The sequence below is a fragment of the Anolis sagrei genome, chromosome 5, assembly GCF_037176765.1.
Source record: "Anolis sagrei isolate rAnoSag1 chromosome 5, rAnoSag1.mat, whole genome shotgun sequence".
NCBI classification, from domain to species: domain Eukaryota; kingdom Metazoa; phylum Chordata; class Lepidosauria; order Squamata; family Dactyloidae; genus Anolis; species Anolis sagrei.
Window position 1 is genome coordinate 111,602,241 of NC_090025.1, and position 25,077 is coordinate 111,627,317.

Sequence of the window (25,077 nt, forward strand, 5' to 3'; positions counted from 1 at the left end):
TTAGCCCCTGTCCCCTCATTTATGTATTTCTCTGAAAGGCAGGGCTGCTGATGTCTCTAATGGCTCCTATGCTATAGTTTCTGGTCACAAAGATCAGGGCATCATGTGAACATGTATTTCATCAGCAAAACAATCTATTCTAACCATCTTGTGATTGGTCCTGTAAATTGCTAGAAGTGGTTTTCCACAAACTCTCTCTGTTTACCAGTAATTTCACCTTCTCTAGCCAGGTCACTAGTGTTCCTAGAAGTCATGATAATCCTACAATAATCTGTCTGTAAGGATAATCTCTCATTAGCAAACTGTATCCAAGTTTAAGTAAAACTTTGCTTATAAATAGGCCTTGTGTGCTTGACAGAAACTCCCAATACTCCATGAACTGGGAGATATATATATATATATATATATATATATATATATATATATATTGGTTATAATATTGGTTCAAAGTTAGTCTGCTTTGACCATGTTGGTGGAAGAAACAGACCAGTATTCTTGAAATACTGGCATTCCTGTTAATTGGTTTACTGTGAGACCTGATGGATCAAAAAGCACTAATGTATACATTTTAAAGAGATCTAAAAAACACAAGCAAGGATCTAGCTGATCTGACTTTTAAAAAGGGGACCAATACATTCTTAACTTTGGCTGAATTCTGGGTAATGTTACTAGCTAATTAAAAAAAGGGGTGGATGATGTGCGTAAAGCATCAATTTGTTTGCGCTCCACACACATGCTCACACACTCACGCACACACAGGCACACACTTCTCTTTTCTTTACAATCAAATATATATAAGCGTAAGTTCAGCTTTCTAAATAGGTTAGTGTACAATATTGTTCTGCCTCATATAATTACATTTGAATATTTTTGACTAAGAAAAATTTCAGCAGTTTTTTAAAGAACGCTGCATTTACAGTGCATAGCTGTAACAAAAAAGAGCATTGTCTTGTCATACAGTATGTACACAAAATAAAAATACTCCATTTAACATCTGTAAATACTTGTCTACATTCTTGAATGTAGTAAATAATCTAACTGTACATCAACCCCTCCCCACCCAGCACAGTTACCCTCCACTTCTTGTGTAGTGTAATACCACGTTGGCTCATCAAAGGGAAGAAAAAACACTGAACACACTGACTGTAATGAGGGTCTTATAATTTCTCTATGTTGGATAAACTTTTCGGACACGGACATGGATGTCACAATTAGAAAGACAAAACTTTTAAATGTTATGGAAGTTTCAAATCCTTCCAAGTTTTTCTTGCCTTCATGGAAAAAGAGATGGTGGGTGTTGCAGGGTTTGTAGTTCTCTTCAGGATTGTCATCATATTAAAACAACATTGTATGTGAAGAAGTTTGTTTTAAAAAAGCAAAGAAAGAAACGCATCCCCCCTCCAAAAAAAATTCCACAGGATGTCTCAGATGTCAGCAGCTAAAGTCTGAATTTGCCTTATTTTGAAAATGTCATATGTACACTTTTATGTTTAAGTTCTCATTGTTTTAATGTATCTCTATGGAACTGCTGCCATTTCATGCGGCTCCCACTTGATACTCTCTACAAAGATCAAATCCCACACCCTCATCACCCTGGGAAAGTAGAGCTCAAACCCAGAGGCACACACATGCTTACACCAGTTCCATTTTGCCTCTTCATTTCTCAAGCAGCTGTGTCCATGTAAACCATGTTTTTATACGGAGAGTGTAGAGTAGGAGAAATTTGTAAGCATGACTTCTTCACTGTCTATTATTGAAGGACATGACGTCCATGAGGTATTCACCATCCCTCTGTTTTCCTTGGCCATGATGCATATTACCTCCGCAAGCTTCGCTGTGCCTCTTTAAGTAAACTGTCGAAATCCATGGAGTCATACTTGCTCTTAGTAGAAGCAGGATCAAAATCGTCTGAATTTGAATCTGGAAGGAAAAATACATACTTAATTACATTTACAGAGTTCTTGTGTTGGCTGATTCACATGTAACTGGTTTGGAAAATGAATGAAGATTATTTAAAGTGAGGTTATGTCATGCACTGATGATTGTATAGGTTAATTTCAGTAGGTTTATTGGCTTTAATTCAAAATCTGATAATGATGTAGGAAGAAAATGATATATATTTCTCTCTCCAGATACGTATGATTAAGCAGTCTAAAGTAATGAACTGACTTATGAATAGTCTGCGTTTTGGGAGTGAAAATTCTCCTTTCTAACCTTCTATGATTTCCAGGTGGCATTGAAAAATGTCAACACTAGACAGTTTTATTTAAAAAGAATAACCTAACCACTATGGCATACTAATTATTCATCTACAACAGTCTTTTCCATTCTTTAAGAGCCCGCTTACCACTGAGGCAAAAAACTGATACATTGTGGACCATCCCTGCCAATCTCCCCATCACCCGCATTCAAAGAAATAAAATTGTTTTTTAAATCATTACAATTTCTTGGTACTATTGCTCAATGCCACGCATGTGTTGGGCATGTGAGTAATAGTAGACTGGCTCTTGATAGTAGTAGACTCTTAGACTAACTCTTGAAGCTCGAGTATCAAAAGGAGCCCAGGCTCCTGTTAGTACATGGGCTTCAAGGGTTCCTCTTTCACTGGCCCAGCCAAAGGGAGAGAGCACTCATGTGCTTCCTTCCCCTTCCTGATGGCCCTTCTCTTGGACTCCGCCTTTATTGACTTACTGACTTTGGCTTGCAATCCAGACTGTGAACCCTTCCTTTCCTCAAAAGCAAGTAAAGAATGAAAGATCCAACCATTCCTGATCCTTCCCTTTGCCCAGTGTTGGACCCTTCCTTTTCCTTATCCACTTTTGAGGAGGCTGCTATCAGAGCCCTGTTTGCAATTTCCTCCTTACATCCAGCTCCCTGCAGCCTGGACCTGAAAATGGGACTCTGGCAGCAGCAGCAGCAGCAGCAGCAAGGCAAGGAAGGAAGGATCCAACACTGCCATTCTTGCTGCTTTTCTCGGAGACCCAGGCGGCAGGGGGCTAGGTTGTAAGGAGGAGACTGCAAATGGGGCTCTGGTAGCAGCCTTCTCAAGAACTGGTAAGGAAGCGAAGAGTCCAGTGCTGGGCAAAGGGGGTGGGTAGGAAGGGATGCATTTGGTTCTTCATTCCTTGCCAGGTCTTGAAGTTGCTGTTTCCAGAGCTCCATTTGCAGGCCCAGGCAGCGGGAGCTGGGCTGCAAGGAAAAGATTGCAAATGAGTCTCTGGCAGCAGCAGCCTCCTCAAGACCAAGGAAGGACATGACATTGGTTAGAGGGAGGGCGGATTGTATCCTTCATTCCTTACCTATTCTTGAGACAAGGAAGAAAACCCTGTTTGCAGCTGAAATGCAAGGATGAGGAGGCAGCTGAAGCTTGCAGGTCAGTGAAAGTGGGGCCAGGTATAGCTCTCATGAGGAAACAAGGGAAGGGAAAAAGGCACATGGACATTCTCTTCTCCTTTTGGCTGGGCCAGTGGGAAAGGATCACTCAGAGCCTGAATGTTAACAGGCACCTGTTGGGTTCTTTTTCAGATGGAGGAGGAGGATGGGAAGGTGTGTGTGGTGGGGATTATGCCTGCGGGGCCCTTCCTTAACAGACACACTGTGTCAACTCAGGTTTTCTGTGGAATACACCCCCTGGATCACTTTTTTATCTCTTGTGGACCACTGGTTGGGAACCACAGACCGACACTATATAGTGAATGAATTTAGTGATGTGAGACTTAACCGGGTTTTAAAATATTTGCCAAGGTGTAAACTATGATTCCTTCCACATCACTTCATAACTGTAGAGAATTACGGTCATGTGGCAAGGACTAATGGTCTGGCTCTTTCTTATCCAATATAATTGTACTAACTAAAAAGGGAGTAAAAAAGGAGTTAACATACCACCCTTAATCTTTAAAGGATATCAAGAGGAATGGCACTCCTATAGAACTGCAGGGAATTGCAAAGGGTGTCTCTGAGAGCTTCTTACATCTCAGCCAGGCTACCTACACAGGGCTCTGTGCCACTATAATAACCTAATTGGGTGGGATATGGATGTTTAACTAAATACATGATTCCCTTCACCACAATGTTATTAAGTATGGAATATGCAGCAATATCTTCTAGCTGACACTTCTTAGTGCTCCTAGCAAATCTCATTTATCCAGGAAGCCAACCAGTTATTTTGAACAAGATTTTTTAAGCTACATAAAACACATTCTCTATTTTTAAGTTTTTTGACTGTGTTTAATTATTTAATAGCAATTATTTTATTAATGCCACTTATTTTTCTGTTGATTTGTGACATGATACCTCTCAGTCACAAATTAGCCCTTTCTTCTCTGTTTAGTTTACTGCTATCTCTGCCAAACAGCAACCTCAACTAATGACCTTACCCTTAAATCAATACACATTAAGTAAACGCACAGGCATTTCTAGTATAAATGCACAGAAGAACATAACAATACTCTACAGAGAAAATGGTTTGCGGAGACATGAACACATGGAAAGCCCTTCAGGAAACCACTCTCAGTGATGAATAATGTTCAAGAAGGTCTCTTTCAGGCAGCTTATTTTATACCCCAGATATTTTTGAGATACTACCAACGCCCCTGACTTCATCAATGTAGAAGATAAGTCAAATCAAGTCAAGACTTCAATCCATCTTTGCTGGTTTTATCAGTTGGTGTTTGAACAAATGATTTGCCATCTTTTATATTTTCATCACTGGGCCTCTATCTCTGCAGCAGTCAGCTGCCTCTCCTCAGCTTTACGCTATCTATTTAGTCAGTGAAGTGAATTATAGCATATTCACTTTGAACAATGCATATCGCCTTTATCATTTAGACTCTGGGAAGACATCAATTGGTTAGGAAAAATACAGTTTTGTATTCACTTCCTGCCTAGCACAAAGAAAAGGGCAGGGCATAAAAAAACCTCAGAAATAAAGAAGGATGCTATTATGCAGAAATCTTAATGACTGCAGCCATTAATTTACTAAAAACTGCCACACATAGCTACAAGACCAAAATGGCAAACATTCACTGCCATAGAACAAATAAACAGCATTCAAGGCAAAGCATAGAATAAAATAAACTCAATGTAACTTATAAACAACCAAACCAAGGGTTAAACTAAATAGACATCACAAGAGGTCAACTAATTAAAATCAATGTCTTCATTAGAATGAGGAATGAAGACATCTCAAAAGATATTGTTAGGAAAGCCCTATCTGCTTGTTGTGGTAACAGCCATTTGAAGATGTTCAGAAAACTAATGTTCATAAGATGTCTACCAATAATAAATTCATGTGAGAAACTTATTTGCATAACTTCTTTTATGATTGCACCATTGCGCAATACATTTTCAGCTATTCTGTAGTAATTCTAGAGACATAGTTGAGTTGCAAACTGTAATACTGGTGAAACAATTTTGCAACTTTCTAACAGTTTGCAACTTCACCCTGATTTGGATTTGGTTTTAATTGGCATGCTTAATTTATTGATTAATGAATTGTATAATGTGTTTTTAATTATTTTTAATGTTTAAATGTAATTTTTGATTGTTTATATGCTTTTAGCATCATATGATGCTTGTGTGAGGCTGCCCTGAGAGGGGCATGGCAGAAATGCATGAAATAATAAAGAAATAAATAAACAAGTCCCCCGTTTCACTTCATACACATTGTAATTGTGATCTTCCAAGTAACCATTAATTCTTAGATCCTGTTTAGAAAATAAATCTGAAACAGTTACAACCAATTTTAGAATAAATGTTGTTTATCTTTCTTTTTTTCTTCATCATCAAAGTTAAAAAAAACTCTCAAGATACACTCAAACTGTGAGTGCTGCACTTATACAAGTGCAAAGTATCATACCTAGGTCTGCATAGTTAGACTTGTAAAATTGCCTTTGTCCACAAAAATACAGCTCAAAGTCAGGCTCATTGGATCTGCGCAGAGTGTATCCATTTTCCAGAGCAGCAAAAGCATCACAAGTGTAGCGGTAGGTGATGAAACCATAGTTATCTCTGTAAGTGAAAATAAAACACACACTTGTAAATAAGAATGAGAACATGTCAACCATCAACAACAAGATTGCTATTCCTTCCTTCTACAATAAGTAAAAATATTTTAACAAAGAATAATCTAAAGTCATTGTTTTACCCATTGTCCTGTAGATTCACAGAGCACTCCTCAATTTCACCAAAAACTTCAAACCGGTCCCTTAGTTCTGCTCGGGTTGTGTCAGGCCCAATTTTGCCAACATAAATTACACGCTGTTCTTCCTGTTGGTATAGAGGTGTAGAAAGGTTCCACATGAATACTCAGAAAGGGGTGCATGCCTATTTATATTTAGATGCATAACTTTCAAGGGATTTATAATCCAAAAAGTAATTTATAATGCATAGAATTATACAGAATTTGCACAAACACACATAAGACTTTTTTTAATTTGAGAGAATAGATTTATCTTTGACTGACATACACCAGGACAATTCTCTGATAAACGAAATATCTGTTTTGGCACATTCCACATATACACCATGCACAGAACATAAGTTTCTAAATAAATAAGCATATTTAAGGATCTGAGGAGGAAAAAATGCCCAAGATGTTAGCTTCTAGAGCAGCGGTTCTCAACCTGGGGGTCGCGACCCCCAGGGGGGTCATTGGGCCATTTTCGGGGGGTTGCGAAACTGCCTTGGTTGGCCCTGCCCCCACCAACATGGCTTGCAATCCAGACTGTGAACCCTTCCTCCCCCCCCCCCCCCACACACACCTTTCTGAGTTTGGAAGTGCAAGGGGGGCGAGGGGAGGGCTGCGCTCACAGCCTTGCCATGAGCACAGCCTTTCTGCCCGCCCCCTGCACCTTTCTGAGTTCAGAAGGGCGAGGGGGGCGAGGGGGGGCTGCGCTCATGGCCTTGCCATGAGCGCAGCCTTTTTGCTCGCCCCCCGCGCCTTTCCGAGTTGCTAAACAGGCTGATTTTGCTTTTGTGGAGTACAGCTGAAACACTTTCTGCAGCATCCACTGTAAACACTGCTAATCTCTGTGAGTTTAGTACTACTCATAAATTATCCAGACAAAGCGATGGGATTGTGGCAAGGAAAAGAAACTATGTAAGTCCCAAAGGCCTCAGCGGGCTACAGTATAGCCATAAATGCAAACACAGAAGCCAGTTTAGCTGCCATTCTCTCTAATCTTGTATTAATCTGGAATGTACAATTTAGATTGTACATTCTAAATGGGGCACAAAAGAATCCATAAGAGCAGCAGAAATATTTGGTCTTCCATCACCTGAACATGTACTTTGTGACAATCATGGTGTCAAGCCCATTCTGAATCTGCTTAAGAATTCTGGGCCCAAAGATAAACCCTGGGATCACAATACAACTAAGTGCTATGATATAAGCAATATTTAAACTTTATTTTTTCTCTTTTTTCACTCATAACTTGGAGAAATCTGCTCACAGATCCAAGGACTAAGCTACTTTAACCATTTTTAAAGTCTTTCCTGGAGCCTCCCGTGGTGCAACGGGTTAAACCCTTGTGCCGGAAGGACTGCTGACTAAAATGTCGGTCGTTTGAATCTGGGGAGCGGGGTGAGCTCTCATCTGTCAGCTCCAGCTTTGCATGCAGGGACATGAGAGAAGCTTCCCACAGGATGGCAAACCATCTGGGCATCCCCTGAGTAATGCCCTTGCAATAGGCCAATTCTCTCACACCAGAAATGACTTGCAGTTTCTCAAGTCGCTTTGGACATGAAAAAAAAAAGCCTTTCCAGTGCAATATTTAAATTCATTTCCTAAGTAAAGAGAATAGATCACATATCTTTTTCCTAAGCTGATTGTAAATTCATCAGCCTAGCCCAGAGGTGTTAACCTTTTTAGTCTCAGTGGGCTGCACCTAAAATGCAGTGACTCTTTGAGGTAACCGGGGAGGGGAAGAGGATTTCTATCCCATTACTCTCTAATCTCACTAGCTCTGCTCCAATGTCTGAAGAAATTGTTTTTTTTATCATATTTCACCCAACAAAGTGAAGTTCATCGGAGGGGTTTACATACGTGACTACTTAGCTTTCTAGTCTGGAGAAGAGAAACCTGCTGCCATCTTAATGCCCACGGGGCTTTGGAAGGGGTTAACTTTGTGACCTTGGACTCTCAGCCTCAGAAAACCCCATGATATGTTTTCCTTACAATCCCCATAAGTCAGACACAACTTGAAGTCACAAATAACAAAGACTTTGAATGCATTCAAAGTTCAATTCCCAACAAGCTGAGAATTTGTCCTTTTGCTATTTAGCTTCCCTTTTGGAATGGAGAGAGTCACTTCGCACAGTTTTTAAAAAGTTATCTTATACTTTAGTAAATTAAGAGGTTTCTAAAAATGCCAGTGCAGGAGTGGCAATTATTTCAAAAAAGTATACATTGAAGATTTAAAATAAAGTATGGTCATTGACCATTATATATCGTTACATGTGTGTGTATGTGTGTATACGTAATTAATGAATAACATTAAAGTATTTTTCAATCCATGCCAGAATTTCATTGCCTAATTGAAAAAAAAAACATTCTAATAGTTTTTGAGATTGAGTTACTTCATCCAAAGCATGATCAAAAGAACAAATTTAAGGAGAATTTACCTTCTAATGTAAAACAGAGGTATTCCATTAGTTAATCTCACAGCAAAGCTTACACAATGATTAGATAGGACTATCATGCCTGTCAGCAAGATAGTAGGGTTGAGTTCAAGGGTGAAGAGATTTCCCTTCCAAGGTTAGGGTGAAAACTAACAATGGTTCAAACCAGAACATAGTATTACTGGATTCTCTATTGGAGAATTACAAGATAAGGACAGTGGCAAAGCTTGGGGGGGGGGGGGGGGCAGGAACACCCTAAAGGACAATATGTCAGAATTTATAATCTTTTCACACTTCTTGGCTCCTTTGCAGGTGGCATTTGTTTTAAATAGCCTTGCCTTTGCAAGGAGGATTCAGTCCCTAAATCTGGGAATAGTAAAGATTTGCCTGTGTACCGTAATGTATTTGTGTGCCCCTTCCTTGGCTCAAGAAGTCCAGCCAGTGACCACCATCATACCCTATGGCAATGCAGTCTCCTAGAGCTAAAATGGGCATCATTTAGATCATACAGGAGAGTTCATGTCCATGCATAATGCTTCTGCAAATTTCCTATATATGTGCAAATCAGCCCCAGAGCAGGAGGGTTAATGAATTGCATGACTGTGTTCTGGACCAGCTGCAGGCTTCCCTTTCTATGTGTGACGTAGATTTATATGCGAAGGCATACACAGGAAATTGATATTTTTCCTTTGTTATTTAGCATATCGTGACAGTAGCACCTTTTGGATTAGAGCTACCAGAATTCCAGCTTTGTGGGCAACAGGATTTTCAGAACTCACCTCCCCACATGTCTATACTACATTCCCCAGTTCAGAAATGAATGTACAGGAGAGCACTTGTTTCTAAGTTCAATATTTGAAAACCTTTTGTCATTTACTTATTAGACATTTGCTGTCTTCAGTGGATCACTCAGATTTCTGAGGCAGAAGCTCAGGAAAGTCCATCTTGCAGCCTTATGTGGGTGCCACCTTAATTTTGGGATCTTGAAGCCCTCCAATTACTCCTTCCCCAACCTCCACACTCTCTTTCGAATATTTTTCTGGCTAAGAAATAGCACCAAAAGAGTCAAAATAGCATCCATGGCCTCCCCAAGAGTGGGAGTCTACAGGAAGGGTTTAATTTATTGTAACCCACCCACAATCCAAGAAAAAAGTCATACAACCCATAGAAACAGAATTCATAAACCTAATGTAAATTCTGATTTTAATAATTATTTTAAAGATATAGAATAGATATCAAATAATATTTTCCAAAATGGACCTAATAAATATCACCACATGAGAAATTCAGAAGAGAAATTAAGATTTTGAAAAGTGGATAACATATACAATGTCCTGATGTCAGAAGGAGGGGGTAGTATAAAAGAAAATGAATGAAGGGTTAGAAATGGAAGTATACACTTTACATTAGTATTCATATAGACAACTCATTGGATAAGAAATTGTATGGCTTTGAAGTAACTAAATTAGAGTTTGAAATTCAACCGTGTACGGATGAGCATTTAATTGCTAAAATGTATAAACTGCTGTTGAGAATGAAAATGGAAAATGAACATGTAAAGGACTATATGGTTAAATTATCTCAAAATATGCAATATAATATCCAAATGGAGCAAGGAGAAAAATGTAGTCCAAAAGTAAAGTATATTTTGAGTTATGCTCTTAGAATTTCTATAAGATGATTGAATTTGATGCCAGAATGACTGTCTAATTGTACAAAGGTTCCATTAACAATTGCTGGAAGTGTAATAAAGAAATAATGTTTTCTCACATATAGATTCCTCTTGATAGACAATCAATATGACAGAAAATATGGGATAATCTTTCAATATATTATAAGAGCTGCCAAATTTATGCAGAGAAGTATAAAGATAACAATTCTGTAATAGAAGATGGGTTGTTAAAATTTTATGATTCGGCAAAAACCGAAAAATTTACCACTTTAGTTAAAGAAAAAATAATTGAGCAAGATTTCCAACCAATATTTGCATTTTTGAGAAATTCTGGAGAAAGATTATCAGTATTAGGATGTCAAAACAGAACATGTTACCAAACAAGGAGAAGCATGTTTATTAGGGGTGTGCAATTTTTTTGTTAGTCATAAGTTGTAAGTCGACTAACTGTAAATCGTAAGTTGTATCAAATTTGTACTTTATGCCATGATATCCCTGACACACAGATACTTTTTCATTTGAATTTTGTAAATCTTGGAAGCCTCCCAAAATCAGTTTCATTTTCGGTGGAAGGAAGGAAAGCAAACCCAAAAGCCTGCCATTCCTCTTTAAATTAATGGCCACTCACCATTAGAAGAGGGAAGTAGCAGGGAGAAAGCAGAGTTCACTGGAAAAGAGACTGAGAAAACACAGGAAAAAGGAGAAATTTTTCCCGTCCATACCAGCAGCCAGCCAGAGTTCCAATTAACTGTTGAATCTGCAAAGAGGAGGACTGACTGATACTTCTAGTAAGTAAATCTCTGTACTGGGCTGGGAAGAAATCCCCAAATGGAAGTTCTATTGGTTAATATGAGAGACATTCAATGGCATAACTTTTGTAGCTTTTTTTGTAAACATTATTGCAAAAACTTTTAAATATTCCCTAAAATCAATAGATGTATGAGTATTTCTGAATATGGGGGGGGGGGGATGATCCCGTTATCTTGTGTCATAAAAGAAGAAACTAAAGAAGATAGCTGTTGTAGAATTTTTTTTTAAAAAAAGTTGTTTATAAATACTTTGAAAATTCCCCCAAAAGCCGTGGATAAGTGAGATGTTGATAGGCTAACAGTGGTAAACATGTTCTATCATTGTAGCAAGTTTCACCACAATAGCTGTAAAAAGGAGGGAGAAAGGAGCCTCACATGTGCAATTATTATAACAAAAAATTAACAATATTTCATTATTCTTGTTATAGTAATGAAATTTTCACTAGCGACTCTTTAGAAACACTTTAGAAACAAAATACTGGCATCCCCAAATTTTGTAATGAGTTTTGAAACATTTTTTAATCGATCACACAGCCCTAATGTTTATGTTATGAAGTAAGATGAAATCGGATAAGAGATTAATAATAACTTTTCAACTGGGTAGTTGGAAGCTATGATCTTTTTTCCTTTCCTTTTTATATGTTAGTCTTTTGTGTGATTATTATTATTATTATTATTATGTAATTGTAGTTTTATTAGATAGTTTGTGTTAATATAATTTTCCTTCTATGTTTTTTATATTATAAATCTGTTTTTCTTTGTTATGTAATAAAGATATTAGAAAAAAGGAAATGGAAAGCAGAAATGATTTCTGGTCAGATTACAAGAAATTGTTGGGGTGCACTGACACATTGGGTTCGGCGGGTGCTGGAGCAATATCTGGCTCATGGCCATAACAAAGTTGCCTAATGCTGTATTTAGTGAAAACTTAAAAAAAAATACTGAAGACAAATTTCCTGCTACAGAAATGTACACAAAAATATAAATTAAAAATTACAGAAAATTTTATTAGCACTTCTTTTTTGCAAAAAGAATGGCTCACAAAGAAATGTAAACTAGTGGAGATGGACAAATGGACTATGTTGATAAAGAAGAAATCGGTGGCAAAACTCAAGAAATATTAGAACTTGATTATTCCTTTTTCACAAAAATGATGGGGGCAAATCCCAACTGCTGGATTTATGAATTAGATGAACGCCATTAAAAGTACATGTGTGGTTATATAGTTTTGTCTAAAGGAAGTAGAATACTAAGGGATAAAAATCAACAGACAGTGAGTATGAACTTGGTAGAATTGTGCCTGTGGTTGTGTCTGGTATGTAAACGTTGTTTCCGAATGTAGGTATTTGTTAGGTTCATATATTTGCTTTTGTTTAGTCTTAAAAAAGAAAAAAAGGGCAAAGTATTTCTTTTCAAAAAAAGTGTTAGTATTTAGCTCATGCATAGAAGCGTCTTTAAGCACATATGTAGAAATGGCAGGGGACAGTTCTCCATCTGCCATTCCATCTCAATAAAAGCCTGAATGTTGACAGATTTATTAAGACTTTGTTACCATCAGCTATAATACCTAAGTGTAGTTTCTGCTACTGTGGGATTCTGAACCAAACAGGCAAATGCATTAGATAAGAGCTCAGCCAAGATTAATTCTGTCCCAGTCCTTTTGGGACACCCTGTTCCCTTCAGTTCCTGCTTTTCCTGAGCTTTAGTCTGTGATGGAGATGTACATTTCCAACTGACCTCATTTCGGGATGCTGCCATTTCTCATGGTCTAAGGACCTATGCTGCTACATCCACTCAATTCCGCCCCTGATCTGGTCACAACATGCCTTTATCAGTTCCTTACATCCTCCCTTCCTGCTCCATTAACACATTTGTTTAGTAGTACCCATCATCCACCCTTAACATACCCAGCCACATCTGATTTTAGAAACAAAGTAGGCTGGGCATGAACAATAATTTGATGGTACATCACCAGGCATTCCAGAAGCTCCCAGGAAGTTAAATGGATAAGACAACTTCCAGTGTTTTAATAATAATAATAATAGTAATAATAATAATAATAAGCAGCAGCAGCAGCAATAGAAAGACAAGGTTCACAGGCCCTGCTGAAGCCACTTGTTACTTGCCTTGACAAAGCAGGGGAAAAGAGTGCAGGAATAACAAAAAAAATCAGTGAGGGAGTATACTGGTTAAAGACATTATATAGCAAGATGGAGAAATACTCTCAAATAGCTTTGCTGTGGTCCAGTCAGCCAGCAAGTAACTTGCAGAATTGCAAGTGCCCAAACAAAGAACTGCTTTTTAAAAGCATAGCCTAAGGCAATACATCTGCACCATCACTAAACCATACAATAGTTTTTTTAATCTGAGAAGTCCAACTCCAAACTATCTTAAGCATTCAGTCTGCAGCTAAGTACTTGTTTCTTATTCTAGCATATATGGATAGGAAAGGTTAAAACTCCTTCCCTTCAGGATGGTTTTTCTGTTATATTTCAGACCTCTTACATGGAGGTTTAAAAAAGGGAAAATACCACTGGCACTGAATTTAATGCCCCATTTGATCACACTGTGTCCACGTACTATGACTTCTGTGTCCACTATTTATTGAACAAGCAATGGTAAATCTCAATTTCTCTAAATCCCAACAGATGTTGAGGCCGATGAAGCAGTTTTTTCCTTGCAGCTTTGAGAAACTTGGGATCCCCCCACTTCCACAAATGAGCAATAAAACCTGTGCAGTTTCCCCAGAAAACTGCAAAACTTTCTGGAAGCAACCCAGTTGCTCTGGAACAGCCCAGTCTACCTTGAAAACTGTGCAGTTTTCCATATAGAAATGACCACTTTAAAGCAGCTATATGCCTATACTTTTTATACAGAGGAAACAGCAATGCTGCACAACAAGACCATGTGCAGCTGAAGCTTCAGTTAGCATAAATGTGTTTTCTTCCTGCATAGCATTTGGGTTGCAGAACTTTCAAACCAACAAAAGTTGCAACCACAAGATGGGATACTTTGCCACATTGTTTGCATAAGGTATGTATCATACGCAATTTAGTTTTGCATTTTTTTGCACTTTCCGAAAAAATGTAGTGAAAAATAATGTAAATGGATGAGAATTATTCCCCCGTTCTGGAAGCTGTGGAGTTTTCTGTGCATAGTAAAAATTACAGTGCATATAGATTTTGACTGCAGTGCTGTTCCATTTCTCAAACTCTTTCACAGTTCTCAGAAACAATGCAGTTTATGTTATGCAGCAACAACAACTACAAAAAACTCCCATAATTTGTGGGAATGAACTTGTAATGTGCCATTTTTCTCCCTGCCTGTTTCTTGAGAGGTCAAGACCTACATGTTTGATGCGAGTCAGAAAAACAACACATTTCCATTCCATCCCTAGATTGAAAGAATTTGAAAGTTATTCCTCTCTATGGAAAACGACAATTCTAAGAAGGCTATTAAGACTATTCAACAGAACACAGCAGTAGGAATATTCTTTATAATCTGAGGAAAAAACAGGAGGGTATTCCGTGTCAGAAAACCCTCAACAATGATAATTCTGACCAAAGCCTTCACTCAAACATCCTGCACTGAAGAAACACAGCATAAAGTTCTACCAGGCAGAATTGGCCACATCTCCGTGTTCACATCCACTTTCCAGTCTCAATGTTTTCTTGCCTTCGCCCCCTCCTTGCATGGCATAGCCAAGTAACAGAAAAGCAAGTGTAAAGTTCAGCCAAAGATTGTTCTGCTATGTTCTAATAATTGAATGCACAGCAATAATGTCAACCTCAGAATCACACAACACCTTTCATTTAGCTAGTGGACAATTCTAAACTGCTCCCCATCTCTCCTTGGGCATGGGGGGTTGAGGATAGCTGAATATTGCCTGATAATGGTACACACAAAGATGCAAACATCTTCCAGATTCCTTGGAGGTCTCAAAAAGATGACACCATCATGGATCAGAAAATGACCAGAAAGTACTTGACTGACCACCACCCTCCTCCAATCACTGCATGGCCTTGTCGGGGGTAGGAGTTTGGCATAGAAATCAGTAGATTTCTGCCGGAGTAGGAGGAGACATAATTTGCCAAGCGATTTTATTCAAACTGCAAGAGCATGTTCAGAAACTGCAGTTTTTGAAAACATTCTCACAGATAAATTAATTGTTGTCACCTGCAGGAACGAAATTAACAAAAATATTTCTTTTCTGCATCCTAAAAAAAAATAACATATAATTCTAAAGAAACTCATGGAACACCATAACATTATAATGGTAATAAAACTGATGAATTAAACAAGACCAACTATGTTGTTTGTAGTTTTTTATATATTATAACTGTATTCTCAATTTGCTTCTGACAAAATAAATTAAAAAAATAAAATATAGTACATGAGTTTTTTAAAAGAACAACAGAGTTCGTGAACACTTTCATCAGACCAGTAAACTATATTTAAAAGGGGGAGCTTTCAACACTTTCAAAACTTTTCATCAGGCTGGGCTATACAATATTCAGGATGAGGTGAGAGGGAGAGCTAAATCCAAAATTCAACCAGAGCATATTTTGTAGTCATGGATTCAGGTCTCAATATGGAGTTTAAAGCCTGAAGAGATGACTAGGTGCACTGTCTATCTTCTTACCCTTTAGAGCAGGGGTCCTCAAACGAAGGCCCGAAGGCCAGATACAGCCCTCCAAGATCATTTACCTGGCCCTCACTCAAGGTCAACCTATGTCTGAAATGACTTGAAAGCACACAACAACAACAATCCTATCTCATGAGTCAAAAGCAGGCCCACACTTCCCATTGAAATACTAATAAGTTTATATTTGTTAAAATTGTTCTTCATTTTAATTATTGTATTGGTTTTAAATGGGGTTTTTTTGCACTTCAAATAAGATATTGCAGTGTGTACAGGAATTCATTCATGCCTTTTTTTCAAATTATAATCCGCTCCCTCTAACAATTTGAGGGACTATGACCTGGTCCTCTGTTTAAAAAGTTTGAGGACCCCTGCTTTAGAGGACATAAAATCAATTGTCTCTTGTCATTCCTTTCCTCTATAGAGATGGTGCTTGTCTTTTTGATTTTGTATTAGCCCTCTGATGATGATGATTTACCCAATTTTATTATACAATTAATATAATTAGGAAATAAAGATATGCCTTGAAGCACTGATACATCAGAATTTTAGGCTAAAGTACATTTTTGTTCACAGCATAGACTATTCTTTTTAAATGATAGATTTATATATTGCTATACTTTCATATGCTATCTAAATTTAAGCTACTTTGCTGCTTACTATCCATGACAAAGCCCTTTTCTAATACATCTTCTAGGAGCTAGAAAGTGATGATTTACAGTAGCTTTAAAATATTACATTTTAAAGGCAAAGTGAGCATTGAAATGAAAGCATATTGGAGTATTAGAGATCACAATTACTGAGAAATGCATGTGCAGAGATTAGTGTATGCATTTTGTTTGTTCTGTTTGAAAGGGAAAAGGTGATAGAAAAAGAGGTCTTACGTTTTTAAAAATACACATATATGTATATATAATCTGCAAAAGAAAAACAAATCTCTTCTAAAATGAAAGTTATCTGCATAGTGCTTACAATTGCTTTCTGCCTCTGTCTTTCTCTTTGTTTGGCCCTTTCAGATTCCCGTTTTTCATATTCTTTGCGGTATTCTTCCCTCTTCAGCCTTTCATGTTGATATTCCTCATAGCTGTCATATCTAGGAGACATAACATAATCATTACAATGAGATGCTGGAATTTTCCAGACATACAAATGAATAATAAGAATTGGATGTTTGTTAGTTGATTTGTTGATATATTCAACAAACAAAAGTGTGAGATACAAAGAAATAGGGCATTTTTTGCTACCTGGGTCTATGGCTATATGGTGATCTGGATCGTGATCTTGAATACAAGGGAGAACTTCTATATGCCTGCGGTCTACAATGACTGGACTCATAATAGTAACAAGATCTGTTAGAAGAAATACAGAAAGATAACATTGTATTTGGTTAGAAGGAATGAACCATTCACATTATGTTCTTATAATCTTCTTGTGGCCCAAATCTATAGTTCCGTAGGAGGCTTTCTAATAATAACTTGTGCTGTCTATAGCAATCTAATAACAACATATGAAATGCCACGGAGCTATACAACTCGGTACCCTGCTACTAGCACTGGAAGATGAGAAGGGCTCCAGGTTGAACACTAGTCATGACTCATTTTTCCTAGTATGGCAAGCCATCAGGGATGCAAGTCATTGAAAATATCATAACTACTATCCTTTCATATACTCAGATGTCCATTCTTAAAAACATCTGTTAACTAGTTGGCCATCACCACATGCTGTAATATAATGAATTCCATCATCATAATTCAGGGGAAAGGTAACTGTGTCTATTTGAATGATTTATCTTTCCTCCCAGTCACTCAGACAGGGAAAGATTACTGAAATGGCAACCTTGTGTCATATGAGCTATAACTAGATTAGTACTGGAGAAGGTGCTGACAAAGGTCAGGCTTGGCAACTTCATATGGTCTCACTTCATATTCCATCAAACTGATTGTTCTTGTTCACCATCCCTCTTCTCCAACATTACCTTGAGGAGAATCTACTGCCTGGTGACCTTGATCTTGATCGGGAATATGGAGAATGGGAACAAGACCTGTGCTGAGGGAAGGACTGTGATCGAGAGCGTATCCTTTGGAATCTTTGAGAAAGAAGGGATTTAGGTGGAGACTCTGAATCTCTGCATGGAGAATTAAAGGATGAGCAAGATGGTGACAGGTCAAACAGTGAGTAGGCCTGTGTTCCATCCCACGAGCAACATAGTTTGTCATTTTCTTCTTCGCTATCATCAAAAAGACCATCCATTGTTAGTCCAGAATTTATAAACATAGGTAGTTTGGAGAATTGTTCATCACTAGAATTACTGTTGTCCCTCAGTTCACTGATCTTGGTGATCTCTTCCTCAAAAACAGCTTGGCTAAGGTGACCAAAGTGCTTGTTGAGTTCAGCCCGGATTTCTTGGTCTTGGAGCTGTTTGCGGTTGTTGCATTGCAAATCCTGCTTGCTTGCCTGTGAAGTCTCTCTCTTGTCATACTGATTGTGTTGTTCAAAAGAAGAACAAATATGACACCACTGCTCAGGCAACCTGCCATTTAAATCTACTTGTCTGGAATCCTGAGGTTCCTGGGATCGGTTGATGTGTATTCCTGTTTTTGAATTAGCAGACTGACAGTAGTCATGGTCACCAAACAGCCGCAAACCAGGCCGCTTTGTCTTCCTCTCCTCATGACCAACAGACAGCACGGTCGTCTTACTAAGCTGTGCATACAGCTCTGACTGCTCTGGACCCTTCCGACCTAAGTTATGTCTTTGAGAGCTGGAAGACTCATTGCAGCGGGGTTTTTTGGAAGGTGGCATAACAGACTTGCATGACGACTTTGGCTTTGGTGAAGTCCTAAAAGGGTTGTCTTGGTTCGCTTTGTGAGGAGGGGTTGTAGGCGGAGTTAGGCCTAAGAACAGAGTAAAGAAAAACCAGCCAAGTCTTAGTATATGAATTTTCCTCCAATGCTTCCAAAATACAGATTCCCAAGCACACATATTCCTGTCTACACCTGTGATTCATGTTCCACTCAAGTTAGTACATCACTTAGATGCCTCATAACAACTATGTAATTTTTATAAATAAATTAAGCCTAAACCAGTGTCAATATTTATCTATCTAGAATATGCTGTAAATGGAAATTTTTCATTCTATATGTAAATAATGACAGTCTTTTACACCAGATCAAAGTCTACATCAACAAAAAAATGGCGTAGACTACTAGAATTCTTCTGTAGCAGATGCACAAAGAAACCACGAGGCTCAAGAATTATTCTACAATGTAATAGTAATGATTTTGGCCTGAAGAATTCACCCACTTAGTAAATCCTTGATGACATATGCAGAAAATATTTTTGGAAACACAACAAATATGTTTTCTTAGGACATGGTTTTACAAGAAAAAAAGGAAGCAAAGAATGATAATGAAATGCAAACGGCAACTAAGCAGTCTAAACTCCACCAGAACACCAAGGAATATCACAAGGGAGAGCCTGAAATTTACCCTCCATTTAGCAAATAGGAGCTTAAGTAAATAAAGAGGAGACAAATGTCAGATCAATAACTACCAGGTTTCTCCCCACAGCATGATGTTAATTTACTATGCTAGATCTCTTTGTAGAGATGAAAGATCACACACAGCCACACTGAAATCCCTTAAACGGAAGAAGTCAAAGCTTTCATCCGACTGCTAGTAGTTTTATGCGGTAGATGTCTGCAATGCTTTTGAATTCCTTTCAGGTTTTTTAAAAGGTGATATTAATGGAACCCGTCTCCCCCCCCCCCCCCCCCCATTTTTTTGACAGACTGTAGGGAACTAAATTTTCCTAGTTTGAGTTGGGTTGGGCAATATAGGAAGATTTCTGGCTTGTTTATTTGTTTTTAAAGGTGATTCAGAAATTTCCACTGGTAGAAATGTTTCCCTTTGGAAGATCTGGACTACCCTGAGGTGAGGGTGGGAATCAGGGATTGTATTTCCAGCTTCATGGCACAGAACTGACTAAACTGTATTTAACTCCTTACTTCAGTTGCGACATACCCAAGTTGATCATGCCAGGTTTAGAAAGGCATTCTCAAGGATATGTGAACTTTTTAAAAAGAAGGAAGGAAAAGAGCAAACACTTCTTGTTAAACTAGTTGTGCACACTAATGACTAGTTACACACAACCCGGCTATGGTTTGACATAAAATTAATCTTTCTATATAGAACACAGCATTTTCTGTGCAGAAAAAGTATTTTCTAGCACGTTTTTTCTGTACAAAGCAACCGTATGTGCACACATTTTGCATAGAGCAAGTCGCAATATAATAGGTTTTTTTAAAAAAAAATCAGTTTAATTATACAGTATATACGTAGATATATAGATAGATAAAGTTTTCATTCTCACAGTGGGAATGATATTACTAAAATTAGTAGTTGCTTCCTCTGACAACAAAATTAGTGGAAATTGCATCACTATTTCTAATGAGTTGCCTTCAGGCTGAAAAGGGTGGAATAAACGTGTAGTAAATAAAATAAATAATGAGAAAGCAGAAAGTACTGAATGGCTGTTTGGAATTCCAGAGTAGCAATGGGGAAAAGGTTTAAAAGGTTATGCAGAGATAGTATACTTCTTGTGGCCCAAAGTATACTGGCATCTATTAGTAGCCTGAAAGCTAGGGTAGTGTAGTGGTTTGAGCATTGGATTCCCAACTCTGAAGACCAGGAAGTGAATCCCTATTTGGCCATAGAAAACAGTAGACAACCTTGGGCAAGTCACACTCTCTCAGTAACAGACAAAGGCAAAGACAACCCCCCCCCCAACAAATCTTGCCATTAAAACCTCATGATAGGTTCATATGATAAGCCATATGTTGGAAATAGCTTAAAAGCACACAATGACAAGAGTCGCTTCCAATGGCACTGTCTGCCAAGTGTAGAGAAACACAACATTCTATTTCCTCCATTTGAAGCCCAAATATTTTTAAGTAAGAAAATTGTTATCAATTGACTTCATCTACAAGTATGTCAAACCTTCCATACAGATAAAAATAAATGTTGGTCTGGTAAACAGAACAGTTATGTATAGTAAATGTGTGTGAGAGAGACAGAAATATTCAGAGGAAAATACATACTTAGGACTAAGAACAATACTTTGTAAATACGACTATTTACTGTACACAAAGTATAATGACTTCTGAAATTGAATATGAACAGGTACAATATTGGACCATATAAACTCAAGAGCTTGGACCAACTACTTTTTGGAGTACAATTCAAAAATTCTAAAAGTCTAAAATATGTATTCTAAGCTCTAAACCAGAGATATTAGCTGCTTCCCCCATTATAAAGACTATGTAGACCATTTATTGTTACACACTCATATTTTTTCATTGTTATACTGTACATCTGTAGCTCTTTTTAAGGACAAGATACAATTAAATTAAGAATTAAATTAAGAAAGGGATTACTGGGGACAAGCATTATTCTAACTCCTTGCTGCTAACTGTTAAACTATTGCATCTGAAGAAGTAGTAATTACACATGCTTGTGCTGTACTAAAAATTAGTCCTCAAAATTATGTTATATATAATAATCAGGAGATGCTTACTTCTTGGGAGGAGAGCAATGACCAATCTTGATAAAATAGTGAAAAGTAGAGACATCACACTGGCAACAAAGATCTGAATAGTTAAAGCAATGGTATTCCCCATAGTCACCTATGGATTTGAGAGCTGGACCATAGGGAAGGCTGAGCAAAGGAAGATAGATGCTTTTGAACTGTGGTGTTGGAGGAAAGTGCTGAGAGTGCCTTGGACAGCGAGAAGATCCAACCAGTCCATACTTCAAGAAATAAAGTCTGACTGCTCATTGGAGGGAAGAATAGTAGAGGCAAAGATGAAGTACTTTGGCCACATCATGAGAAGAAAGGAAAGCTTAGAGAAGACAATGATGCTGGGGAAAATGGAAGGAAAAAGGAAGAGGGGCCGACCAAGGGCAAGGTTTAAGGATGGTATCCTTGAAGTGACTGGATTGACTCTGAAGGAGCTGAGGTGGTGACGACCTACAAGGAGCTCTGGTGTCGGCTAGTCCATGAAGTCACAAAGAGTTGGAAATGACTGAACAAATGAACAACAACAATAACAACAACTGTGTTTTAAAGATGATGTGGCCACTAAAATATGTTTAGTTATTTGAAATGCATCAGCCTTCTATTCATCCTGTTAATTGTACAATCAAATTGTAAAATAAAAGAATAATCCAGTGAAAAGGTTCCAGTCATTGAAAGAGACCTTCAGAGAGTTTTGTCCTGTTGTGTAGCTAATACACAAGCAACATCACAATAGTAATATTCTCAGCTAGTTGAAGCCACTTGTAGAATCAATATGCCAACCCCTGAATGAAAGACTACACTGCAAAAATTCCTTAACTCCTTTTAAAAGCGAACCCAAGTCATGAATGCTATCAGAATTTTATTCAAACAGTTCCACTGATAATCAACCAAGAGGTATCAGTACACTTGTGAGGACATCAAGGTTAGAGAAGTGCATCAAATCATTACGGATGAGGGAGTTAAGTCAGCAAACACAACCGGAAAAAGACTGAGTATGCCCAGAGGCCATAAATGTTTGTGGTTTTAACTGAAAAACTGAAAAGAAGAGGGAAAACAGAATGTCACAACCTGGAAGAGAACATGCATGCCTGGTGCACTGTGCAAGTACACTCCGCATTGCAACGTTCTCTTGCAATGTATATATATAAAATTCCCACCACCACACTTATGTTTAATACTTCAAAACAAAGTCTGAAATAGGGAAAGGTGAAATATGGTCATGATGACTAAGGGAAAGTGTTCAAAATGTTGACAAAGAAGTACAGAAGAGTAAAGAGAAGTAGTTGAAGTGGAAATCATCCCAAAAAGTGAAGTTGCAATGCCCCAGGAAATCTTTTATAAAAGAAGTTCATTTTTGAAGAAGGATTAAAAGGAAGGATTTATTTGGTGAAGTGAGAGCATATATGGGTTTTACTTTCATTCAAAGTAAAGACTCAAAGCAAATTTGAAAAGTCTTATTCAGATGAAGAACTGGAGGAAAATAAAAGGCAAGTTTAAATTATCTACTTTTCAGGTGTACTTTACAAATATACAGTAATATGAAAAATTAATTCACAAATGTTTTGTGGGTGACATGTTTCAATATATTTTGCAAACTTGTGCTTTTTAACATTTTTGTAGATAAAGAACATTTCATTTGTGTAAAATACATAATTTTGTACAAAATACAATGTTTTCACAAAAATGTGTCGAATTGCACAAATACATTTCAATGCAAAATTGCTTTGCACTAAGTAAAGATTTACAACCTTAGTTATAATAAAATAAAGTACAGAAAAAAGGAAAGAAAGACAAGGAGCAAATATGGATAGGAATTGAGATATAGAAAGCTGAAGTATATATGCTAAGGACTTTAAACATGATGCATAGCAGCTTAGTACAAAGAATTAATGACAACTCACCAACGTCATATGCCTTTTAAGCTGAAGCAAAACTAGAAATTCATAAATTAGCAATTAAGGAAACTAGACACAAACACGGCACAATCTACCACTTTATTTAGTTACAGATATAGTCAGGTCTCAATATATGTGAAAAGTTTAAATAGGAGCTTGAAAAGTGTGAAATATGTAAAAAATGTGACAAAGTTGCATCACAAACATCAATACAAAGAATAGAAACATGCATAGCAAAGAAGGACTAACTATGGTTTCCTGTTAGGTGCATACTTTCAGGGACAAATTCAAGTTAACACAGTATAAATGTGTGGAAATCCTCTTAGGTTATGTGGTGGGGTGGGATTTTACATTATACATTTAGTTACAAAGAAAGTTCACACTTGGTTCTTTTGCCCTGTTTCCTTATTGCCATGATCAGACTGTGCCCACTTCCCCTGAATCTAAACTTGGAGAAAATTAGTCTATATTTATTCACAGCGAGTATCGACTCTGCTTTGCCTTTACTCTAATCACAGTAATCTGAGTTCCATCTCGTGCCATGATCCTAAATCAATAGTGCTAAAACATTCTGCGCCCTTTTGGATTATTTCACGCCGGCTGATTTTCCCTTGGCAAATGTGTACATTTTCCTGTTGACAGTGCAAGGTATATTCCATGCTCTCTCTTGAACTTAGCAGGTTTTGACAGATTTATGTAAGGACAGATGGCCATTACAGGCTGAAGGCTGACAAGAGGCAGTTCAGAGCATTGTTAACACACTTGCACAAACTCTCAGCAGTGCGGCACTGTGCAGAATGTAATTCAGACTATAGCTTTTTTATTGCTGCCTATTTTCCTTTGTCAAAAGCGCCTGCTGTGCACAGCAACAAATGGCTGCCATTAGCTGGAATGTAATGGGTGTCAGACAAATCACGTAACACAAACAATCAAGAGTATGTAGGTCATATTTCAACAGAACACAACCTTAGCAATATTTATGATTACTGCATTGAAATGTGCTCTATAATAAACAAGTACCTCTACATCACTCACACTTACATGCTTCTCTATAGCAAACCCTGTAGAGGTGGTTCATACTTCCCTTCAAAACCCAGTCTTATTAATTTTGATTTTGTTTTGAAGGCACACATTACTATTGTGGAGATTAACGGTGAATTTGCCATCAAATTCTGCATAAAGGGAAATGCTATGGTTCCTACTCTAACCAATCACTGGAGGAATTGGAAGATAAGCAAATGATAAATGGATAAGATTAGCCAAACTTCTTAGAAAAAGGTCTATGTATTCTTCAGTTATCATGTTATAATGTTTTCCTCAAAACAAAAAATTCAAAGCCAAATAAGACAAAATAAAATGTGTTTCCATAAATAGAATGGCATTGCACAAGCTACACTCAAGGATGACCCAAGCTCTTAACACCACTCTCCCTGTCTTCTCGGTTTTTCTGATCCCCTGCTGGCATTTGAACAACTTACCATTTGCAAGGCTATACATTTTTTGGTACTTGCCACATGTTTGAAACCCCATTTCAATTAGATAACACTGACTGACAAACACAAATACTATTGGAAAATACTGTCTATGGAAAGGTAGAATACTGTACATCCAGCACCCCATCCATTATTTATAATTTTTGATATATTATGTTTTATTTAAGCTATAGTTATGTTTAAGATTTCTTTTATGTGGGTTATTCTGGATTATTATACTTGTACTTATTGTCATTGAGGCATTGAATGTTTGCTTTTGTGTTTGCTGAAATCTGCGCTGAGTCCCCCAGGGGAGATGGGGTGGAATATAAACAAAGTTTTATTATTATTTATTTATTATTATTTATCTAGTTATTCAGAAATATAGATA

The 25,077-nt window shown here is 37.5% G+C and overlaps 1 protein-coding gene across 4 annotated transcripts in view; it reads right to left on the reverse strand.

Moving 5' to 3' along the window:
* Positions 1 to 404: 404 nt before the first annotated feature.
* PPARGC1A (PPARG coactivator 1 alpha) overlaps positions 405 to 25,077 on the reverse strand; it is a 722,162-nt gene continuing 697,489 nt past the window's right edge. For all 4 annotated transcript variants that reach the window (XM_060777879.2, XM_060777878.2, XM_060777880.2 and 1 more), the window contains 6 exons: positions 17,718 to 18,636; positions 16,987 to 17,091; positions 16,715 to 16,835; positions 6,146 to 6,267; positions 5,858 to 6,009; positions 405 to 1,920 (listed from right to left, as the gene is read on the reverse strand). In XM_060777879.2, coding sequence (XP_060633862.2) covers positions 1,817 to 1,920; positions 5,858 to 6,009; positions 6,146 to 6,267; positions 16,715 to 16,835; positions 16,987 to 17,091; positions 17,718 to 18,636 — 1,523 coding nt within the window. In that variant the 3' untranslated portion in view covers positions 405 to 1,816. The remainder of the gene's footprint in view (positions 1,921 to 5,857; positions 6,010 to 6,145; positions 6,268 to 16,714; positions 16,836 to 16,986; positions 17,092 to 17,717; positions 18,637 to 25,077) is intronic.